At 38.3% G+C, this 21,357-nt stretch overlaps 2 protein-coding genes across 12 annotated transcripts in view; one reads left to right on the top strand and one right to left on the bottom strand.

The window, feature by feature from the left end:
- ESRP2 (epithelial splicing regulatory protein 2) overlaps nucleotides 1-21,357 on the top strand; it is a 71,780-nt gene that overhangs the window by 7,603 nt on the left and 42,820 nt on the right. For 4 of the 9 annotated variants that reach the window (XM_037815885.1, XM_037815887.1, XM_037815889.1 and 1 more), the window contains exon 16: nucleotides 61-166. In XM_037815885.1, coding sequence (XP_037671813.1) covers nucleotides 61-150 — 90 coding nt within the window. In that variant the 3' untranslated portion in view covers nucleotides 151-166. Of the gene's footprint in view, nucleotides 1-60; nucleotides 2,297-21,357 lie in introns of those variants that run through there. The other 5 variants (XM_037815892.1, XM_037815890.1, XM_037815884.1 and 2 more) reach the window with 2 other exon arrangements.
- NFATC3 (nuclear factor of activated T cells 3) overlaps nucleotides 1,781-21,357 on the bottom strand; it is a 163,622-nt gene continuing 144,045 nt past the window's right edge. Inside the window, exons 10-11 of one of the 3 annotated variants that reach the window (XM_037815881.1) lie at nucleotides 14,319-14,422; nucleotides 1,781-3,956 (exon numbers count right to left, since the gene is read on the bottom strand). In XM_037815881.1, the coding sequence (XP_037671809.1) occupies nucleotides 14,322-14,422 (101 nt within the window). In that variant the 3' untranslated portion in view covers nucleotides 1,781-3,956; nucleotides 14,319-14,321. Of the gene's footprint in view, nucleotides 3,957-10,272; nucleotides 10,384-14,318; nucleotides 14,423-21,357 lie in introns of those variants that run through there. The other 2 variants (XM_037815882.1, XM_037815883.1) reach the window with 2 other exon arrangements.

Below are 21,357 nucleotides of genomic sequence, written 5' to 3'. Positions count from 1 at the left end.
AGGCTTCTGGGCCTGGCTGAACCTAGAGGTCCTTGCGCTAAGACTCTGTCCCTTCTGCAGCTAGCACCTGACGACTACACCAGTCTGATGCCTGTTGGTGACCCGCCTCGCACTGTGCTACAGGCCCCCAAAGAGTGGGTGTGTTTGTAGGTGAGGGAGCCAAGAGGTAAGAGCTAGCTGACATCTTCAGCTAACATGCCTCCCCTGCATCCAGAGGACCAGTGCCCTCAACCTGGTGGCTACTTTCTAGCTTGTCAGAGCGCTCAGAAGTCACCCAGAGGAGCCCAAGTCCTGCTCCACCTCCCACTTAGTCCTCTGCTGTTCCCCCCAAAGATGATGGCTGCATCTGTGTGCAGGGCTTGGGGTAGAATGGCACCTGCCTGCTCCCAGTGGCCTGACCTGGGCCTCCTGAGTGGCAACTGAAGAGCCTTTAGTCTGTCTTGGCTTTGGCTGATGCCCATGGAGTCTGTGGGGTTGACAGGTCCACAGCAGGCTTTCTTCCTTTTATTTTAACTATAAGCCCTGAAGCCTTCAGTGTGTGACTCCTTTTGGGAAAATCAAGGGGCCAGCTGAGCCTCTCTGAGTCAAGACCCTGATGCTCTGCATCCCCCTGTCCCTATGGGTGGAAGGTAGGGGGCAGGAAGCGCTGGCCCCGTATCTCCCATGGTTCTCAGAACTCAGAAGCCACTTGTACCAGGGGTGCTTCCACCTAAGGATGACAGCCCCACTCCAGCATGGCACAAGGAGTATCAGCTGGAAATACCACAGGCTCTTTTAATGGATTGTGTTGCAGTATCTCCAAAGGACACTAGGGGGCAGGAGGCTCCCATGCAAAAACTCAGGCTTGACTTTCAGAGGACTTTCTGCCTACTTTTCATGTTCATCTCTGGGAGGCCAGTTGTCCTGAACCTAGCAGACACCATGGAATGTCCTTTGCACCTATTAAAGAGTGCAGTACCGAAGCCTTGGAAGGAATTTGGAACTCGACCCTTTCCTACATAAAACAAACATAGGTTCCTTGCCAAGTGGACTTTTTAAAAGCCACAATGCCCTTAGCTTTGACCCCCAGAATGAGGGGCTCCACATCAGCCCCAGGAGGAGAAAAACTCAAGACAGATTTCAAGGAGACGGTTGACCTGTCACCATTTATTATTTCGGCACTATAACTGATGAGCCTGAACTGATGGCTCTTCTTCCCTTTCTATTTCTGTAAGGAGCACTGCACTCCTATAAAAGGATTTAAAATACAAAATGTACAGGAAAACAATCCCAAGTGCTGTAAACATAACTGTTCTTTAACTGAACATCCATTTTATAGAATACAAGGTTTCAACTTGAGCCCATCTGAGCCTTAAGAATGATCATCTGTTCTGTGTATCAAAAACGGCTTAGTAGCTAGCTATGCCTGGCAGAGCTCTGGTGCTCCTGGCTAGTCTCAGGTAGGGATGAGTTGCACACTGGGCAGCAGCACTACATGTGAACCCGAAGACATCTGTTCCTTTTCAAGCTGTTTTCGGCCATATTTCTGTGTACATCGCCAGTAAACTGAAGGCTGCTCATCCCATTCCCTCAACCCAAGGTCTAGCATGGGTCAGGGGGAAGGAGTGTGTGCCATCACATGCCCAGTTGCTCAGTGCTGCTACTAGAAATCAATTTGCATAGTCCCATGATGACGTGCATTAACACCACTATGTTGCACAAAAATTTGTCTTTACAAAGCCAAAAAAATACTGACTCTTACCCCAAAGCTGATACATTACTTACATAGTATACAACGCTCTATTTTAAAATTTGACTTTTATTTTAAATAGGAAAGCATTTCTAGCACTACAGGCATCAAGGTATTTAAAAGGCATCAAAATTTGGTGCATAGCAACTCTGGATCATAGAGGCTTTGATTCTTGAGGGTAGCAGAACCACCCCCAAAGGGTCTTGCAAGGGGAGCTCTTGCAAGAATCCCATGTGAGGCAGGTATAGCAGAGGCAGGAGGGTAGACGCAAGTCTGGTGGCCATCTCTCTGGAACTTCATCTGAGGAGGCAGCCCCTGACCACCCCCCGCCCGTGAGCTTCCTACCACAGGCCCTGAAGCAAATCGCACTATTCACACACTGAGACACAAAACTCACTTCCAAAGAAAAAAAGGTTCAGCTTCAAGAGGGGCCAGAGTGAACTGTTAAAGGACAGACACTTTTCTCTAACTAGCTTTAAGAAAAGAATCTAAAACACCATAGTTTAAAAAAAAAAAAAAAGACCATAGGTCCTCACCCTGGGTAAACAGCTCCCACTTAGCTGATGAGGGGGTGGACAACAGGCCAGTTTCCTCAGCCCAGGCGTCCCCTGACCTCTGGGGAGTCCTGGCATCTAGGGCCCACAAACCCTTGGAATAACAGCATCAAGCTTTCAACCAGCCAGCACACTTGTTTCACATGTAGGCACTCAATAAATTTGCTTCCTGAATAAATGCCAATATAATATTTCACTTGAAAATCTACTGCAAATTTCAGAGACTTGGACAGGTTAACTGATCCCATTAGGGGCAAGGGGTGAGGGCAGAGTTTGAAAAAGTCACCCAATTTGGGCACCTCCTTTGGTAGGCAGCAGGCTGGGGTTTCTTGCTGGCCCCCATCTTGGGCACCAGTCTTGCCAGCAGCAGCACCAGGGTATCTTTGGTGTGGAGAATCAGGTCTGTTGTGCCACCTCATTTTTAGATTTGCCTCAAAGCCTTTTTTGGAAAAGGCCATGCAGATAGGACAGGGTACTAGAATAGGGGATAAGCCTTTTACGCTAACGTGAAACTGAAACCCTCCTCTTTAGTCTTGCATTTTCTCTGCTCCTGTCCTGAAGCATAGCTCCTTTTGTGCTTAGTTCCTGGCAAAGCCTGGCCTCTAGAGATGAGTTAGAGCCAGCAAAGTTGCCTAAACTATCATGAGACTGTGTGGCATCAAAAGTTACATAACAGACAAAGGCAGAGATGCTCCCACTTCGAAAAGGCTCTGGGACCATGGTCACAAACAGAAAGCACATTCTACAGCCTACTTGTTTCTAAAATGGCTGGAAATGAACGCTACCAAGCAAAAACTCTACCTTTCAAAGTCACCTTACACGTAATGCAACCATTTTACCCAAGGTCTTGAGGGAAAAAGAAATTTCAACATGAAACCAATATAGAGAGACTGCAGGAAGATTACCTAGAAAGTTACAAAAGGGCTATGCTCTGGAATGTCTGTTTATACTACAACACTTCAATGATGGAATGGTCTCTTCTCATCCTATCTAAGAAAAGTTTACTTTTATAAAGAGGTTCAAGCTATATTTGGTTTTATTTCCTATGAATCTATGAAAGGCTTCAGGACACATGCTGAGTTTCTGAGGCATTGGTGTGAGCTTGGGAGAATTTTTTTTTCCTTTTTTTCTTTTTTGTTTGCCTCTGGAAGGTTTTATCAAAAGTTCTTATTTTAAAAATATCATCAAGGCTAAAAGGCCCTTCAAATGACCATAAAGCAGTATAAATCACCAATCCTAGCTAAGCAATTGGGTCACCTGCAAAAGCAGCACCTCTGAAATGGACAGCCTGCCTCATTCACACTCAAAAGCACCCATTATATAAAAGTATCCTATTTAAATACAAAAAGCAAAGCTTATTTCCCCAAAGCTCAAACAGCCTATGCTGCTCCTATTTAACCAAGGCCTGAGGTGGAAGAATGCTGCTTTCCCCACACGGCGATCCCAACTCGTCGCCAGTCCTGAAGGCCACAAAGTTGGAAACTCAACAGATCCAAGGAAAGAAACGTGCTGATATAGACATGGTGGTCGACACAAAGGTGCAGTGGGCACTGTTAGAGTCCATCAGATCTTCCTGAATCCAGGGACTTAGGACCCGAGAGGGGAGCCTGTCTGCTCGCCCATTCCTTGGGAAACAGAAATCTGGGACATGTCTCTCCCAATTATCTCATTCACTGAAAAACAAGAAAAGGGGAGAGTGATTAGTGACCTCTGCGTGCCTGACCATATGATGCTCAACACCAAGCTCTACCTTCAAAGACGTTCTCCCCTTCCTATTGTTTCCTGTAAATGTAAAGGTTTGCTTGAAGTCTGCTCCTGAGCTGAATGGCAGGAGATAGGAATATTATTCCACAAGTTGCTCCAGGCCTCTCCCCTCCCTCTCAGTTCAGTTTGGGTTGGGAAGGGGAGTGCCTACCAGAACAGGGAAGCATTCTTACCCTTACTCTAAAGGTTCATGCTCTAGAGCAGATGACAGGATGCATTTGAAATGAGTGTTCATCTTAATATACATCCCTTCAGAAGAGAGTTTTCCCTTATAATCTGATTTCTACAGTGTCACTTCCTTTGTAAAGTAAATGAGAAAATAAATACTTTGGTCAGAGTAAGCACTGAATACAAACATTCTCTGTTTTTGTTTGTGACCCTTTCTGACCACAGGCTCTTGCTTTTCTATTGGTTCCCTTGATGTAGCAAGCACCACACAGTGTTCTGTGAGAAACAGTGCAATCAATTTCAATTTAATGGGACCAATATAGAAGGGAACACACCAAATTCTCCAAATAAGAGCCTATGGTTCTCATACCACTTCATTCTTCATCAACTAAATATTCTACACTAATTCCACTCCTAGTCATATAAACGAGATAACTGAAAACATATATCCACATAAAAAGCTTGTTCTCAAATGTCCATACCAGTATAAATAGTAGCCAAAAGGTGGAAACCACCCAAATGTCCACCAAGTGATGAATGGATAAACAAAATGTGGTATATCCAAACAATGGAATAATATACAGTCATAAAAAGGAATGAAGTATTCTAACATGCTACAACATGAACGAACACTGAAAACATTATGCTAAGTAAAAGAAGACAGACACAAAAGGCTACATACTGTATGATTCCATGTGTAAGAAGTATCTAACATGGGCAAATCCATACAAACAGAGCACATCAGTGGTTACCAAGGATTGGAGGGAGGGGGGAATGGGAAGTGAACACTGATGGGTTAGGAGTTTCTTTTTGAGGTGATGAAAAGGAAATCTGATATGGTGGTGATTAAAATATTTGTGAATCTCCTAAAAACCACTAAATTGTACAGGCACACCTCATTTTATTGCACTTTGCTTTACTGCACTTCGCAGATAATTTTTTTTTAATTGAAAGTTTGTAGCTACCCTGCCTCGAGGATGTCTATTAGTGCCATTTTTCCAACACTATGTGCTCACTTCTTGTCTGTGTCACATTTCTACAATGCTCACATTACTTTTTCATTATTATTGTATCTGGTGTGATGATCTGTAATCTTTACTATTACTACTGTAATTTTTGTGGGGTGCCATGAACCACACCAATATAAGATGGCAAACTCAATAAATAAATGTGTGTGTCCTGACTACCCCACTGACCGGTTGTTCCCATCTCTCTACCTCTCCTTGGGCCTCCCTATTCCCGAAGCCACAACAATATTGAAATTAAGCCAATTAATAGCCCTACAATGGCCTCAAAACGTGAGTAAGTGAAAGGAAGACTTGCATGTCTCGCACTGTAAATCAGAAGCTAGAAATGATTTGGCTTAGTGACGACATGTCGAAAGATGAGATGGGCTGAAAGCTAGGCCTCTTGCACCAAAACAGTTAGCCAAGTTGTGAATGCTAAGGAAAAAAGTTCTTGAAAGAAATGAAAAGTGCTACTCCAGTGAACACACAAATGATAAAGCGAAACAGCCTTATTGCTGATATGGAGAAAGTTTAGTGGTCTGGATAGAAGATCAAACCAGTCACAAGATTCCCTTAAGCTAAAGCCTAATCACCTGTGAGAGGTGAGGAACGTGTAGAGGAAATGTTTGAAGCTAGCAGAGGTTGCTTCATGAGGTTTAAGGAAAGAAGCCTTCTCCATAACATAAAAGTGCAAGGTGAAACAGCAAGTGCTGATATAGAAGCTGTAGCAAGTTACCCAGAAGACCTAGCTAGAATCATGATGAAGGTAGCTACACTGAATAACAGATTTTCAATGTAGATTAAACAGCTTTCTATCAGAAGAAGATGCCATCTGGGACTTTCATAGCTAAAGAAGAAAAGTCAATGCCTGGGTTCAAAACTTCAAAGGACAGGCTGACTCTCTTGTTAGGGGCTAATGCAGCTGGAGACTGTACTAAGTTGAAGTCAATGCTCATTTACCATTCAAAAAATCCTAGGGTCCTTAAGAATTATGCTAAATCTACTCTGCCTGCACTCTATGAATGGAACAACAGAGTATGGATAACAGCACATCTGTTTACAACACGGTTTACTGAGTATTTTAAGCTCACTACTGAGACCTACTGCTTGGGGGATTAAAAAAAAAATTCCTTTCAAAATATGACTGCTCATTGACGATGCACCTGGGTCACCCAAGAGCTCTGATGGAGATGTACAATGAGATTAACATTGTTTTCATACCTGCTAACACAACATCCATTCTGCAGCCCATGGATCAAGGAGTCTTTTCAACTTTCAAGTCTTATTATTCAAGAAATACATTTCGTAAGGCTATAGGTGCCTTAGAAAGTGATTTTTCTGATGGATCTAAGCAAAATAAATTGAAAACCTTCCAGAAAGGATTCACCATTCTAGATGCCATTAAGAACATTTGTGATTCATGGGAGGAGGTCAAAGTAACAGCATTAACAGGAGTTTGGCAGAAGTTGATTGCAACCCTCATGGGATGACTCTGAGGGGCTCAAGACTTCAGTGGAGGAAGTAACTGCAGATGTGTAGAAATAGCAAGAGAACTAGAATTAAAAGTGGAGCCTGAACATTTGACTGAATTGCTCCAATCTCATAAAACTTGAATGGATGAGGAGTTGCTTCTTATGGATGAGCAAAGAAAGTGGTTTATTGAGATGGAATCTACTCCTGCTAAAGATACGAACATTGTTGAAATGACAACAAAGGATTTAGAATATTACATAAACTTAGTTGATAAAAGCTTGAGGGGGGAGGTTTGAGGACTGATTCCAATTTTGAAATAAGTTCTGTGGGTAAAATGCTATCAAACAGCAGCACATGCTAAAGAGAAACTTTCATGAAAGGAAGATTTGATCAATGTGGCAAACCTCATCACAGTCTTATTTTAAGAAATTGCCACAGCCACCCCAACCTTCAGCAACCACCACCTTGATCAGTCAGCAGCCATCAACAGCGAGGCAAGATCCCCCACCAGCAAAAAAAGATTATGACTCGCTGAAGGCTCAGGTGATGGTTAGCATTTTTTACCAATAAAGTATTTTTTATTTAAGGTATGTAATGTACATTGGTTTTTTAGACATAATGCTATTGCACACTTAAGAGACTACAGTACAATGTAAACATAACTTTTCTATGCATTGGGAAACCAAAAAGTTGTGACTCGCTTTACTGTGGAACTGAATCTGCAATATCTCCAAAGTATGTCTTTCTACTTTAAAAGAGTTAAGTTTTATAGGATGTGAATTATATCTCAATAAAGCTGTAATAAACAAAAAGAGACCAAGACATACACAAAAAAGATTCTGTTTATAATTTGATGTGATCATAGAGCAAAGGATACACTAAGAATCATTTTAAAAAGTCTTCAAGTATTACTATCTAATCTTTTTATACTTTAGGTAGTTAAGAAAAATCAATTCTTCAAACTCATATACTCAAGACTAGAAGGAGAAGGGAGCCAATATTTATTTATTCCACAAATATTTATTAAGCATCTATGGATTATATTTTATACCTGGAATTTTGTCTTATATTAATTAATCTTCATAACACTTTAAGGTCATTGTTATCCCCCTTTTTAGATGAGTTAATTGAGGCTTTAACAGGTCACATAATTTGCCTTATGATTACATACTTGATAAATGGTGGAATCGGCTCCAAAATCAGCCGATTCTGATTCTCAGAGATCAAGAGTAGAGTGGCAGAGAAACCAATAAAACAAAGAAAATGCAGAGGACCTGGGCAAATGTGATACCATGGGGAGGGAGAGCAAGTGAGATGATAGTAAGGAAGAGGGAGAGAGGAAGGATTGATTCACTACCACCAAGGTTTTGAGCCTAGGAGAGAAAAGAAAGGTGCTGTCATGACTAGAAATAAGCTAAGAAAGAGCAGTTTAGAAAAAGAGGGTGGTAAAGGAGAACACACAAATAGGAAAATCCAGTAGGCTGGAAGCTACAAAGAATGGTCAGAACAAAAAGAGATTTCAGCGCCTTCAAGCTCATTAGAGTACTGGAAGCATGGGAGAAATTCTGCACTGAAGAATTTAGTGCCACTGAAACGCAAAAGGATGAAAATAATGAGTGGGAGTGGAATTGTGCTCTGAGAAGACAGGATCCAAGAAAGCATATATGTGAGCAGGTTTGGTTGGAATACTGGCTCTGCCACTAACTCCATGTGAAATGATGATGTTAGATTAATAAGATCTCTTTCATCTGTAGAAGTTTGTGGTTTTATGTCAAGAAACAAGTTTTAAAGGAGGCAGTACTCTGAAAACATGCAATGAAATGAAGGATGCAGATTTGGCTTGACAGTGGTTACAACTCCTTACCTTTGTAAAGAGGTAGGAACTAGAAGCCAAAGGAATTAAGTTACAGAAGGATGAAGATTAATCAGTGCTGGAGAGCTAATCACTAATAATTGAGAACAAATTCTGAAAGTCACTGGTATGGATTTATGAGTGTCTTTGTCAAATAGAGGATACCTTTTAAGTAAGTTTTCCAGGATATGACTTACTGTTAATGATGCTTTTGCAAAGAAGAATGGAATACAATCTAAAGCTATTCCTGACTTGCTAGAAATAACTCACTGGAATAGACAGTTGATGGTAAATTAAAAGTTATGAGGATGCTTTTCATGACAATACATTTTCTCTCCAGTTTCCTCATCAGTATAAAGGAGGAGAAAAAAAACTGTTATATTGTATATAAAATGGGAATATAAAGGAAGCCTAAGTAGGCAAGGCAGCCCTTGGCAATTCTGTAATTCCAAGTCACCAAACAGGCAAGAAGCAGTGTTTTCAATTTGGATTCTGGTATCTGTGGACTAGTCTGATGCTATAAGGGAGTGTAAGGATGGTCCATAATTTCTGTGCATGCCCTCTAATGTTACTCATTACATTAGATTAGATTATCAGAAGGCAGTTATCATCTTTCTTCCAAATAGATTGTGAGCTCCTGAAGGAAACATCAATTTCTGATGACTGAATAAATGGATCTTAATTGAATACAATCATTGGGAAGCTATTTGGAACAAGGACACTGAAAGTTCATTAGGTGGTGGGGTAGGAAGGGGACCAGAGAATGTTAACATTAATACATGGCATCTGATTTTGACAGTGTCTACTTTAGGCAGACCTCACAGCAAAGGCAGAAGGCCAAATATTTAAGCAAGTACTCAAGTCACATTCAAGCCATCTCTTCCTATCACCTCCCCAAAACAGTAACTTCAGAGATATTCCAGACTACCATGAAACACTTTTTTCAATTCTTATGTCAATGTTTAAGTTTTAAAACTACAAGCTGATTAGACATAAAGCTTTATCATCATAAAAGAAATCAGAATATGTTTTCTGTATCATCTTTATGAGGAAACTGATGTTTACATTTTCCTGAAGACGAGAAGCCAGGTCCAGCACTATCCATCCATTTAACAAGGACACTTTGATGATAAGGATGAAAACTCATTTCTGAAGTGGCCACGTAGTATGGTTTATAGAAAAAGTCTGATCAAAGTTCTGTTATCTCTGTTTCCACATGTCAAAGCTCTCCTGTTCTTTTGCCTGGTATGCCTAATTCACTCTACCTAACTGAAGCAACCTGGCAGGTTCCAGGCCAATTAAGATTTTTAAAGACTATGATAAAGCCAAGATTTTCCACAAAGGAGGACTCAGGCTGACTACTCTCAAATATAAATGAAACTACAGGATTCTCTTACTTGTAATTCACTAGTAGTCACTAGATTTAGGTTCCAATTAGCAGGGACTTTGTCTAACTCTCCACTGAATCCTTAATGCTTGGTACATATAGAGTGCGAAATAAAATTATTTGCCAACTGAATCTTTAATATAATGTGGGGACTTAGGATAACAACAGAAATTATGCTCAAGTAATTGCTATAGTTGAATAATGAATACAAATTTTTAGTACAGGGAGTCAGAATTGCAACAAAGCACTTTCACAAACCTTTGGCAATAGCTTGAGCTCTATGTTAATTATACAAGTCCTCTGCTCTCCTTCTCTCCTCACTTATCTGTAGGCTGGAGGCTCTGGGCTAGAGCTCACACCTCTGGATTCCTGAAATAGCTTCCTGTTGTCACTGGCCAAAACTTGGGTGTCCACTTAAGCAACTCAAAATTATTACTGGTAAACAAGTCCATAATTTATATGTCAATCATTAACAATCTTGATAAACACAGTACTTAAGCTGTTATTTCTTAAAAATACTAATGCTTGTACTTTCATTCTTCACTTCCTTTTGAATGCATATATGCATAAATCTAGTATGTATTTAAACTCTCCTCCACAAAATATGTAAGGAGATTTTCTCTTTTTCCCCCCACCTATTTAAGATAAGAACATAAGAAGTTACTTGCTATTCTAACGTACAAATTTACCATTTTGTCCTCTTTAAAGGGTAGAGTGAATTAAAAGCATAGAACAAGAGTCAGCAACCCTCAACAACAATGCTAACAGATTATGTAGGTCAGAGCATCTAGCTCTCTACCCCAACACCCAGATTTGCCTGTGCCAACACAAGTAGAGTCAAAGCCATCAGCAATATCTGCTGTAAGAAAAAACAACTTTTTATCTAAGAAATGTTCAAAATGGTAGTCCACTGGAATGCTGTTTCTACACATGAGAACAAGGTGTTGGAATAACAACAGGCCTCTAAAGAGATATTTCCCATGCTTAAAGATTTAAATTTAGAGGTGACAAAAAAGGTATGGTATGAAATTTCACAATCAGGTGGTAAGGGTAACTAGGGCACTACCTCTTTGAAGTAGACAGATGCACACTGCCATGTACACAAAAGTCTGAGCATATTGACATTTTTGTAAAGGATCTTTTGTGTATCATTATACTCCATTTATATATGTTATTTCATTTTGAAGTTGTAATGAACGTTCACCAAAGTTTGGTTGAGTCCATCATTTCCTTCCTTTCCTAAACCTCAAGATTAAAGGTATAATGCACTCTCAGGGTGAACATTCTGGAGATGTTATTTTTATAAAAATGAAGGCACAAGGGGAGGCCAACTGAGGCTTCCTGGCCAAAGGAAAAAGGGGGGGTGCCTGGAGGTGGAAAGCATCTGTGGGAGGGTGGAACAAAAGGGATATTAGGAGAGAAAGAGCTTGGACTAGCACAGGCTCTGGGTCAGAGAGTACGGGGCTAGGGTCTCTCAGGCTGCTAGGAATGCAGTTTGGGGTTATTGATAAGCCCTGGGCTAGGGCCGACCACCGCAACCCCAGCGTGTCTGATCCTTAGCAACCAATGACCTAAGCAGCATTTTCTTGGAGGAGCTGACCTACTTCAGTTCAGCATTACAATTAAGATTAAACTCTCCTAATATTACTCCTCCTCAACTTAGGGTTGCCAGATAAACTGGTGAAATTTGAATTTCGGATAAACAACGAATAGTTTTTTAGTAAAAGTATGTCCCAAATATTGCATGGGACCCATACTGATACTAAAGAGCTATTCAATGTTTATTAGAAATTCAAATGTAACTGCATGGCCTGTATTTTTATTGCTAAATCAGGGAGACCTACCTCAACTGAATTTTGGAAGGGGTTAGCAAAGAAACCCAAAGCAATCAAGCAAAGCACATTTGTTGAAAAGGTGTGAGTTAGAGGACTCCCCAGGAATAACGTTAATAAACACACAATCTTTCTCAAGTTCTCAAAGGCCTGAGATAGGTTAAAACAACAACAAAAAGCAAGCTAACCAACTTTATTAATTCAGGAGGACCAAAGACAATCTTACTTTCTTAACAGCTTTGTTGAGATATGATTCACATACCATAAAACTCATCCATTTAAAGTGTGCAATTCAATAGTTTTTAGTATAGTCACAGAATTGTGTAACCATCCCCACAATCAATTTTCTCTATTTTTAATAAATGTGCCTATTCTGGCCATTTCATATAAATGGAATCATAAAAAAAAAAAAAAAAAAAAAAAATGAAGGCACATTTAGGTGCAATCAATTTCTGAATTTCACTTCAAATGAAGAAATGAGAAATCTGGAAGTCAAGGAATATAAATGATTTTAAATGGATAAAAAATCTAGAATCACTTTATGTTTTATTACTTCATAGCACAGTTTTGTTAATATTTATTTTTAGGTTATCTGGTAAGTTACAAGGACACTATCTAAACTAAACAAATGAAATACCAAATTCACCTATTTACAGCATGAGCTGATGAATTAATTTGCATTTATCAAAATGTGACTGACTAAATTGCCTTCTCCAACTACAGACAGAAATAAATTCCTGAAAATTTAGACGGTTTCTATAGTAGACTGATAGTAAACTGCTAACTGTCTCCTTAATTCACTATCCCCTAGTCATTGAGGTTTAGCTGGTCACATGACCATTCAGCTACAGACTGTATTTCCTGATTTCTTTCTTGCAGCTAGATGTGGTCATATAATTAGTTTGCTCCTTTCTTCCCCACTTTCCCCTTGCTTTGGGCTAAGACTTAGTCATAGTACTGACTCTGTCTGATAATACCCAAGGAGACAGAAGAACAACAAAATGAAAGGAATTCTGACTTCTGAATCACCATGTGGTATGAAAGAAACTTCCAATGTGGTTAAATTATTTTATTTTGGGATCAATGTCTGTTACAATAACTGAGCATATAGTATTACCAAAACAGAACTCATCACCATAATGGTAACAAAGAATTTAAGTATTTTAAGCAAAACCATGATAACCAGCTTGAGGTCTATCATTCCAAGTTGATAACTACATTTTAAATTTCATTCTGAGCACTAGGCAGCTTCCAAACACAGGAAAGAAAATATCTACACAATGATCAAAAGATATCCTTCGCTTTTAAAGTTAGATAATACTAGTAAAGGAAAATTATTATTTTTTTTTTCACAACTGATTGAGAGGGAGAGATGAGTCTTGTTAACAGCCCTTCTTAAGGAAACTCTTGTGTGCATGATGCTATACTCTAATACAGATCTTTCCTCTAGAAAAGCTTGTAACTCTAAACATTCTACATAAACAAATATTAAATCTCCAGCTGAGTAAACAGTACACAGGTACTTGAAAGTATTTTCAAGTATCAGCATGTACTCTTTTGTATCAAGCAAAAAACTGAAATGTGAAAGAATAAACACTTCTTTTCAATTTAGGATAAGATGTGGGACTCAGAAGCATTTTAGAATTATTAGAAGATTCTGTCTTTTCCCTATTCCCCCCCCCCCCATTTTGTACATTTTCTCTGAATAATCCCATCCACTTCTTTACACTCTTGCCTCCCAAATCTGTATCTTCAGAGACCAAACCTAAGTTCCAAGGCCATAAATCCAAATGACTTATTCTACCACCTATGCTCTGGATCCCATAATAATGCCTTTTTAAGACCCTTGCTCCATCAATTTTGTGCTCCCTCCCCTCCCATATCATTACTCAATCACAGTCTACCCTCCTCCCATATCGTTACTCAATCACAGTCTACCCTCCTCCCCTCCTTCCTACCAACTGTTAAATATGGGTAAATCTCTCTTGAACAAGCAAGCAAGCAAGCAAGCAAATAAAAACTTCAGATCCCACATTCCCTTCTGTATCTAATTCTCTCTTTCATGGCTTAACACCTTGAAGGAATTGTTCACACTGCTATTTCTATGCTCTCAACTCCTATTCACTTCTTAGTCAATTACTGATTCCTTCACTCCATGGAAACACTGATGACCAACTTGTTGCTACATAAATGAGAAAAGCACTGGGCTAAACAGTGGAAGAAGTAAGATTGAGTCCTGATTCAACCGTGGTGTGACTACAGCAGATTTGCTTAATCTTTCTGCATCTGATTTTCTGAAAAAATAGTATAAGGAAGTTCTTTTAAGTCCTTTATGGTTTTAAGTCTCCTGGAAGTTTTATCTCATCAATCTGAGTATGATTAAATTTCAAAAGCAGAGTCTTGCAATCAAAGTCTAGCTCAAAATAATGAGTGGGCCTACCAAGAAGGTGCCCGTGAATACCCCCTCCTCTGTAGCACATGCAAACCCAGCCACTGCATGCAAACACCAGAACTGGGCGCAAAAACAATGACACATTTCAGTCAACACTCACCCTCTAGATTCTCCAGAAAGGAGCTGGACATGACAGCTCACTGTGGGTAGGCCATTTCTCTGCTGAACCTGATGGCTGGTGTTCCAAGTCAGACATAAACTGGTCTGTGTCAAAGAAGACAACATCACTACTGAATGGAACAAACCAGAGGGTGAACTTAATCTACTAGTGCCCAGCCTGTTTTTTTCCATAACCAAGAGGAATTTAATTGTTCTTTACTTGCCAGTCACTGCATAAAACAGTTCCCCACACTTAATTAGATAATATGAACACTGTAGTCTAGATAGTTGAGATAATGGTTGATTTATTTTTTAATATTAAAAGGGCAACAATTTAAAGAGTTACAATTATGTTTTCAGTGGTTTAAGAGGTAAATTAAATTTGGTTTTAAATGAACTAGTTTTTAATGATATTAGATCAAGCAGTAGTTCACAAATACTTGTCCCATAGCTATATCAGAATTATCTGGGGGACTTGATAAAAACATAAACCCCTGGGCTCTATCTCAGTCCACAGGGTCAAACTGTCTATAAGAAGGGGCTCAGAAAACTATACACACAGCCAAATTTGTGGTCACAGAGAAGTATCTTTTTTAACTAAAGTTCGCATCCATTAGCAGGTTCTGAAATCAAAAGAGTGAATTGAAACCAATTTTTTTTTTTCTAAAAGAGTAAAACAGAAGATATTATACTGTCATTTCCTTTAATAAAGGTTAAAAATTGGTTTGTGAAACTTTTGTGCCAGTTATACATATGTTTTTGTGTGTATATATTAGGCCATGCTATAAAACTTATTGTTGGAAGCTGTTAAAAATGTTTGAAAGTCACTGAACTCAAGACCACGATCAGTCAGTTCTGTGGTAGTTCTGAAGTACTTAGATACCCAATTAAAGATATATATGGGCAAAGCCTCCTCCTTTGGCCTATAAGGAATCATTTTTTGGCCTTTGCTTTACAACTTCAAACAAAAAGACCTCCTACCATAGTTTCTGGAAGAGTGCTTGTTTTACCTTGGAGGAGAATCTGTATGAAGTCTCTGAGAATAATAATTAATGCCCTCATCTTAGGCAGATGAAGGAAGGAAAATAAAGGAGGAGCCAATCCATGCAAGTTGCAGCCTCATTAAAGGGATCAAAACAAAACAAAAACCAAATAATCCTTTTTTAGGTAAAAATTTTCTGCCTCAAGCTTTTTATTATTAAATTTGAGATTACTCACCTAGTTTTCAGGGGGTGATTTAAAAATTACAGCACAAGAAAAATATCTTAAAGATTGAAGATAGTCCAAGTCTCCTTTCTGAGGGTACCCACCTCCACAACTGAATCCTATAACAAAGACTTAAAGGTATAGGTAGCTGAGATTCCAGGTAAATCAGCACATAAATATGAAAAAAGAAGCCTGGGAACAAAGTTAAGAGGGCAACAGAGATTGTAGGAGCTTTTGTGAGTTGCATGATTCAGTGGTAATTTTAGATTGTACTTTATAGAAACTTGTAGTCCTTGAGACATCTTTGTAGTCCCTTGAAACATTGTTGACAGCTCTAAAAACATACCTGATTTATTTCTCACTATTACAAAAAATTGGGGTTTTCTAATGGGAGGACACCTGTGTGAAATGACTAAATTAGGTTTTCACAGCTCTAACCATTAACTCAAAGCAAGACTTGGAGCACTTTTCCAAATTTCTCTTTGAAAATTTATACATCTAGGGTACAGAATCTGTTCTTTTGGTCTCAAAGTTCTAAGTATAAGTTAAATATTCACCAATACTGAAATGTATTTGGGGAAGACGAGAGAAATTTTCTCACTTGACCAAGCTGCTTACTTTACTCACCTTATCAATATATATATGTTTCTGGTTTATACAAACAAGGCAATGACCTTGCAGTATATATGAAAATAAAGGCTTCAGAATCCTAGTTTTGGCACTGATAGGATTGGTGACATAAGGGAAGTCATTTAACCCTTCTGAATCTGTTTCATTATTTACATAAAGAGAGCAGTGTCTCCAGAAATTTATGTGTAGGTACTCTGTAACACTTTATAGAAATGTACTTATTATTACTTGAATTGATAAATGTGAGAAAATTAATTTACCATTTGGTGACCTCATCTAGTCTCATGGCTGTAAATACTACCTAGATGCCAACTTCCAAATTTACATCTTCAGTTCTATATCTCACTCCCCAACTCCAAACTCATTTATCTGACTGACGATTTGACCTTTCCTCTTGAATGTTCAAAAAGACATCTCAAACTTTAACACATCCAAAACCCAAAACCAAATCTTTCTCCCAAATCTGCTCCATTTCTCATCTTAGTTGCCGGCACTCCATCCTTCCAGTTGCTCAAGCAAAAACCCGGTGTCATCCTTGACTTCTCCTTCTCCCATACCTCACATGGAATCTGTTAGGAAATGCTATTGGTGCTAACTTTAAAATACATCCAATAACTGACCGCTTCCTACCCTCTCCACTGCTCCCACCCTATCCAAGTCATCATCATTTCTGGCCTGGGTTACTGCAAAAACATCTTAACTGTTCTCCCTGTGTCTGCCATAGCCCCTCTACATTCTTTTCTCCATCCAGCAGCCAGGGTGATTTTGTTAAAACCTAAATCAGATCATGGCTCATCTGTTCAAAACCTTACACTACAATGGCCTACAAGACCCTAAATTAGTGGTTCTTAAAGTATGACTGGGGAGTACCTGGGGTTCCCCAAGAACCCTTAAGGGGGTCTGTGAGGTCAAAACTATTTTCATATTAATACCAAGATTTATTTTATTTATTTTTATTATTTTTGGGGGCCTTTTTCACTCTCATTCTCTCTTGAATTTACAGTGGAATTTTCCAAAGGCTATATGGTATGTGATGACTTCACCGCTCTGATGGGTAATGGAATATATGGCTGTATATTCTTGTTTTAAGAAGTTCTCAGTTTTAATTTCTAATACGATAAATATTGATAGATGTAACCCACATAAACAAAAGCTCCTTGGGATCATTAATAATTTCTAAGAATATGAAGGGGTTGTGAGACCCTACATGTTCTAGCTCCCCATTACCTCCTTGATCTTATCTCCGACCCCTTTCTCCCTAGATCCCGCTTGCTTCAGGCATACTCGCCTCACTGCCATTCATCAATAAACCAGACATGTTCTCACCTTAGGGTCTTTGCTCTGGCTGTCTCCTTTCCCTGGAATATTCTCCCCAAAGGTACACACAATGGTAACTTCCTCAACTTCAAGTTTTTGATCAAATGTATCCTCATCAATGAGGCTTACTAAGATTACTCTATTTGAAAATGCAGCTTGACCCCCACCACTTTACCCCTCACAGCACTCCAAATAACCTAAAAATCTTTTTCCATAGCATGTACCCCGTACCAACATACTTTATAATGATTTACTTATTTATTGGATCTATTGTCTATTGATTGCCTCTCTCCACCTCAATGTAAGCTCTTGATAGCAGGAATCTAGTTGTTCTGTTCACTGAGGGCCTAGAATAGTGCTTAGCATGTAATAGGCTAGAATTTGATAAATTCTGTTTGAATGAACAGACGAACACAGATTAATTAAAAATTCGGACAAGGTATAGTGAAATTAATGTAATCAATGTGTAACTTAACTCATAAACTTCAAATCTGCAATAACTCATGTTATATAACATGAATCAGTGTTACATTGTAAAAGCATTGATAACATTACAAAGAAGCAGCCAAAAAAAAAATCATGTTGTTTTACCCACACTGGGATTTCTGATGAAAGGGAAAAGATTTAAAATTAAAGCTTCTTACAGTAAGAAAGTCAGAGCTAGATCCAAATATACAGGGAAATTTATTATAAGATAAAGTTAGAATTTTAAATCAAAGGGGAAAATAGGGATTATTTAATAAATGATGTTTGGACAACTGGGTAGCCATCTGAAAAATAAAAATTGGATCTATTACTCAAACCTTAGACCAAAATAAATTCCAGATGGATCAACATTTATAAAATCATAAAAGTAACAGAAGCTATGGGAGACAAAAGATTCATTAAGTTATATTACACAACTGTAAAAAAAATTCTTCATGGCAAAAACCATAACCCATTGGGAAAAAATATTTATGTATAACTCATATTTCAATAAGCTAATAAATCTAACACATAAGGGATGTCTGTAAATTAACAAGAAAAAGATCAATAATCTAATAGAAAAGTAGGCAAAATATGAATAGAAATCAGATATATGACAAAGTATTTGCTCTTAATCATATTAAAATTTATACATTCTTACTCATAAGTGAAATGCAAATTAAAACAAGAACCTATTTTTCACTTATCCTACTGGAAAATACGAAAACATTTACTAACAGAATACATTGGTGAAGGTATATGAAAATTGGCACTCTCACAATGCCAGTGGCAACGTAAACTGTAACAATCCTTATGGAGGACAATTTGGCAATATTTCAAACTACTGTCCTAGAAATCCCATTTCTAGGAATTTATCCTGTGTGTGTGTGTGTGTGTGTGTGTGTATCCATATATACACCACAGATATCTAAAGATCTATAAATAAAATCAGTGGGAAATGATGTAAGTAAAAAGTTCTCCCAGGGATGTAAATCTACCTGGCAATGCGGGACATGACTCCTGGGGATGAGCCTGGATCCAGCTTCATGCCATTGAGAAAGACTCCTTGGACCAAAAGGGGGAAGTGAAATGACACAAAGTTTCAGTCGCTGAGAGAGCTCAAATAGAGTTGAGATGTCATTCTGGGAGGTTATTCTTAGCTAGAAGGAAATACCTGAAACTGTTGAACTGCAACCCAGTAGCCTTGATTCTTGAAGACAATTGTATAACTACATAGCTTACACTGTGTGACCGGGTGATAGTGGCTCCCACACCCTTTATCCAGTGTATGGACAGATGAATAGAAAAATGAGGACAAAAAGTAAATGAATAATAGAGAGGGATGGGGACTATGGGATGTTTTGAGTGTTGGTTTTTACTTTAACTTTTATTCTTAAGTGTGTGGTAATGAAAATGTTCAAAAATTGATTGTGGTGATGAATGCACAACTATATATGGTACTATGAACAATTGATTATACACCATGGATGATTGTATGGTATGTGAATATGTCTCAATAAAATTGAATTTAAAAAAAAGTTAGTCACTGTACCTGTAAAACAGATAATGGTAAATCTATACAATGGAATATTTCATAGAATAGTGTATTATGCAAGAGCAAAGAATGCTTACAAAGATCCAATATTACATGGAAAAAGCAAAGGGCAAAATAGTATATATAATATGTGGGTAAAAATAAGGAAAAACATGCAATTGCTCAGAAATGCATAAAACAACTCTGGAGCAATGGTCAAGAAGCTGGTAACTCCAGTTGCCCAATATGGTTGACAACTGGGTAGCCAAGAGAGGTATTTTTTACTATGTAAACTTTGTTGTACTTCTAGCATTTCAAACCACATGAATGTCCTACTTATTCAAAAAATAATAAGGATTACTTAAAGAAATCCAAATTAAGTTAAATAATCCCATCTATATAAAAGCATCTACAGATGCTTTCAAATGCATAGTATGACTATCAGGGACTTAATTTGTCCCACATTTTTGCAGATGTAAAATGCCTGTAACCATTACTCTCAACCCTACCCTATCTTTCAGCAAAACTTCAACAAAGGAGCCCAAGACTAATAATCAGAATTTCATACTTTTCTTCTTGCCCAGATAGAAATATATTAAAAAAAAAAAAAAAAAAAAAGCCAGATATCATCAAACAGAGATCTTCTTGGGTATATTTATGTAAGTTCTATCAAAAGCTAAGACTCCAGATAAGAGGCAACCTTGTAATGCAAAGCCAGAGAACTGCCACCAAACCACAAAAGCTTGTTTCATTGTTGACCCTAAAATTAAATAATTTCTCTCTCATTTGAATTATTTTCATCACTGTGGATAATCCATCTTCAGAGGAACTCAAAAAAAAGGATATACATTTTAAAATAGAATACATCTTTAAGAAACTGGTTTTGCTATCTTACACATGGCAGAAATCAGAAAGTTGTATTTTTATTTCAATTATAGAAGAAGGATTATATAAAGTCATCAATTATAGCTAAATCGGAAATTTTTAAATGTGAGGCAATCTAAATTTCAGACAGACCCTATTCAAATGCTAGCCCCAGTATTTTTGGTTGTAGAACACTGGACAAGTGCTTAAGCTCTCTAAGCCACATCTATAAAACTAAGGCTAATAACTCCCACTTGACAGTTTGTTGGGAAGAATTAATGCACTAGTAGCCAAGTGCCTAGCACAGTGCTCAAAAATGTTTTATTATTAAGAAACAGTAGCCAAAATTTATCAACTGTTTTTTTTATTTTGAAATAAATTCAAAGTTATATGAACAGTTGCAAAAACAATCCATCATACCCTGACCCCCCTCCCCCAATAGCTCAATCCACCAACTTTAACATGCTGTCACATCACTATTTCTTTCCCTCCCTATCTATCATCCATCATCTATTGCTATCTTCTGAACATACGAGAGTTAGCTGTACACATACTTGAACATACACTATAATTCACGTATACACTTCCCATGAACAAGAACATTCTTTTATGCAATCCCATTAAGCGCAGCTAAGAAGTACAAGAGATTCAACAATGATACAAAGCTTACATTCTATATTTCCTTTTCCTTATGTCTCAGCTGTGTCCCTTTGAGCCACCTGTCCTCTATCCTCCACTCCCATCCAAGTTCACCCTTAGCATTCAATTGTTATCTAGTTAGACTTTTTTTTTTTTTCAGTTGTGGAAACATATATACAGCCTTAATCTTCCCATTCCACCCCCTCCCTAGCCTTTCATTAGTGGGATTAATCATGTTTAGAATGTTGTAATGCTCTTTCCCACCATCCATTACTAGAAATTTCCTGTCACCTCAAACAGCAACCCTACACTCATCTCTTAACTCCCCATTGCCCCTTCCCCCATTTCTCTTAACCCAAACTCTACTTTCCATTTCTATGGTTAT

This window comes from Choloepus didactylus, chromosome 22 (assembly GCF_015220235.1).
Source record: "Choloepus didactylus isolate mChoDid1 chromosome 22, mChoDid1.pri, whole genome shotgun sequence".
Lineage (NCBI taxonomy): Eukaryota > Metazoa > Chordata > Mammalia > Pilosa > Megalonychidae > Choloepus > Choloepus didactylus.
This window is presented reverse-complemented; position numbering and strand designations above follow the sequence as displayed.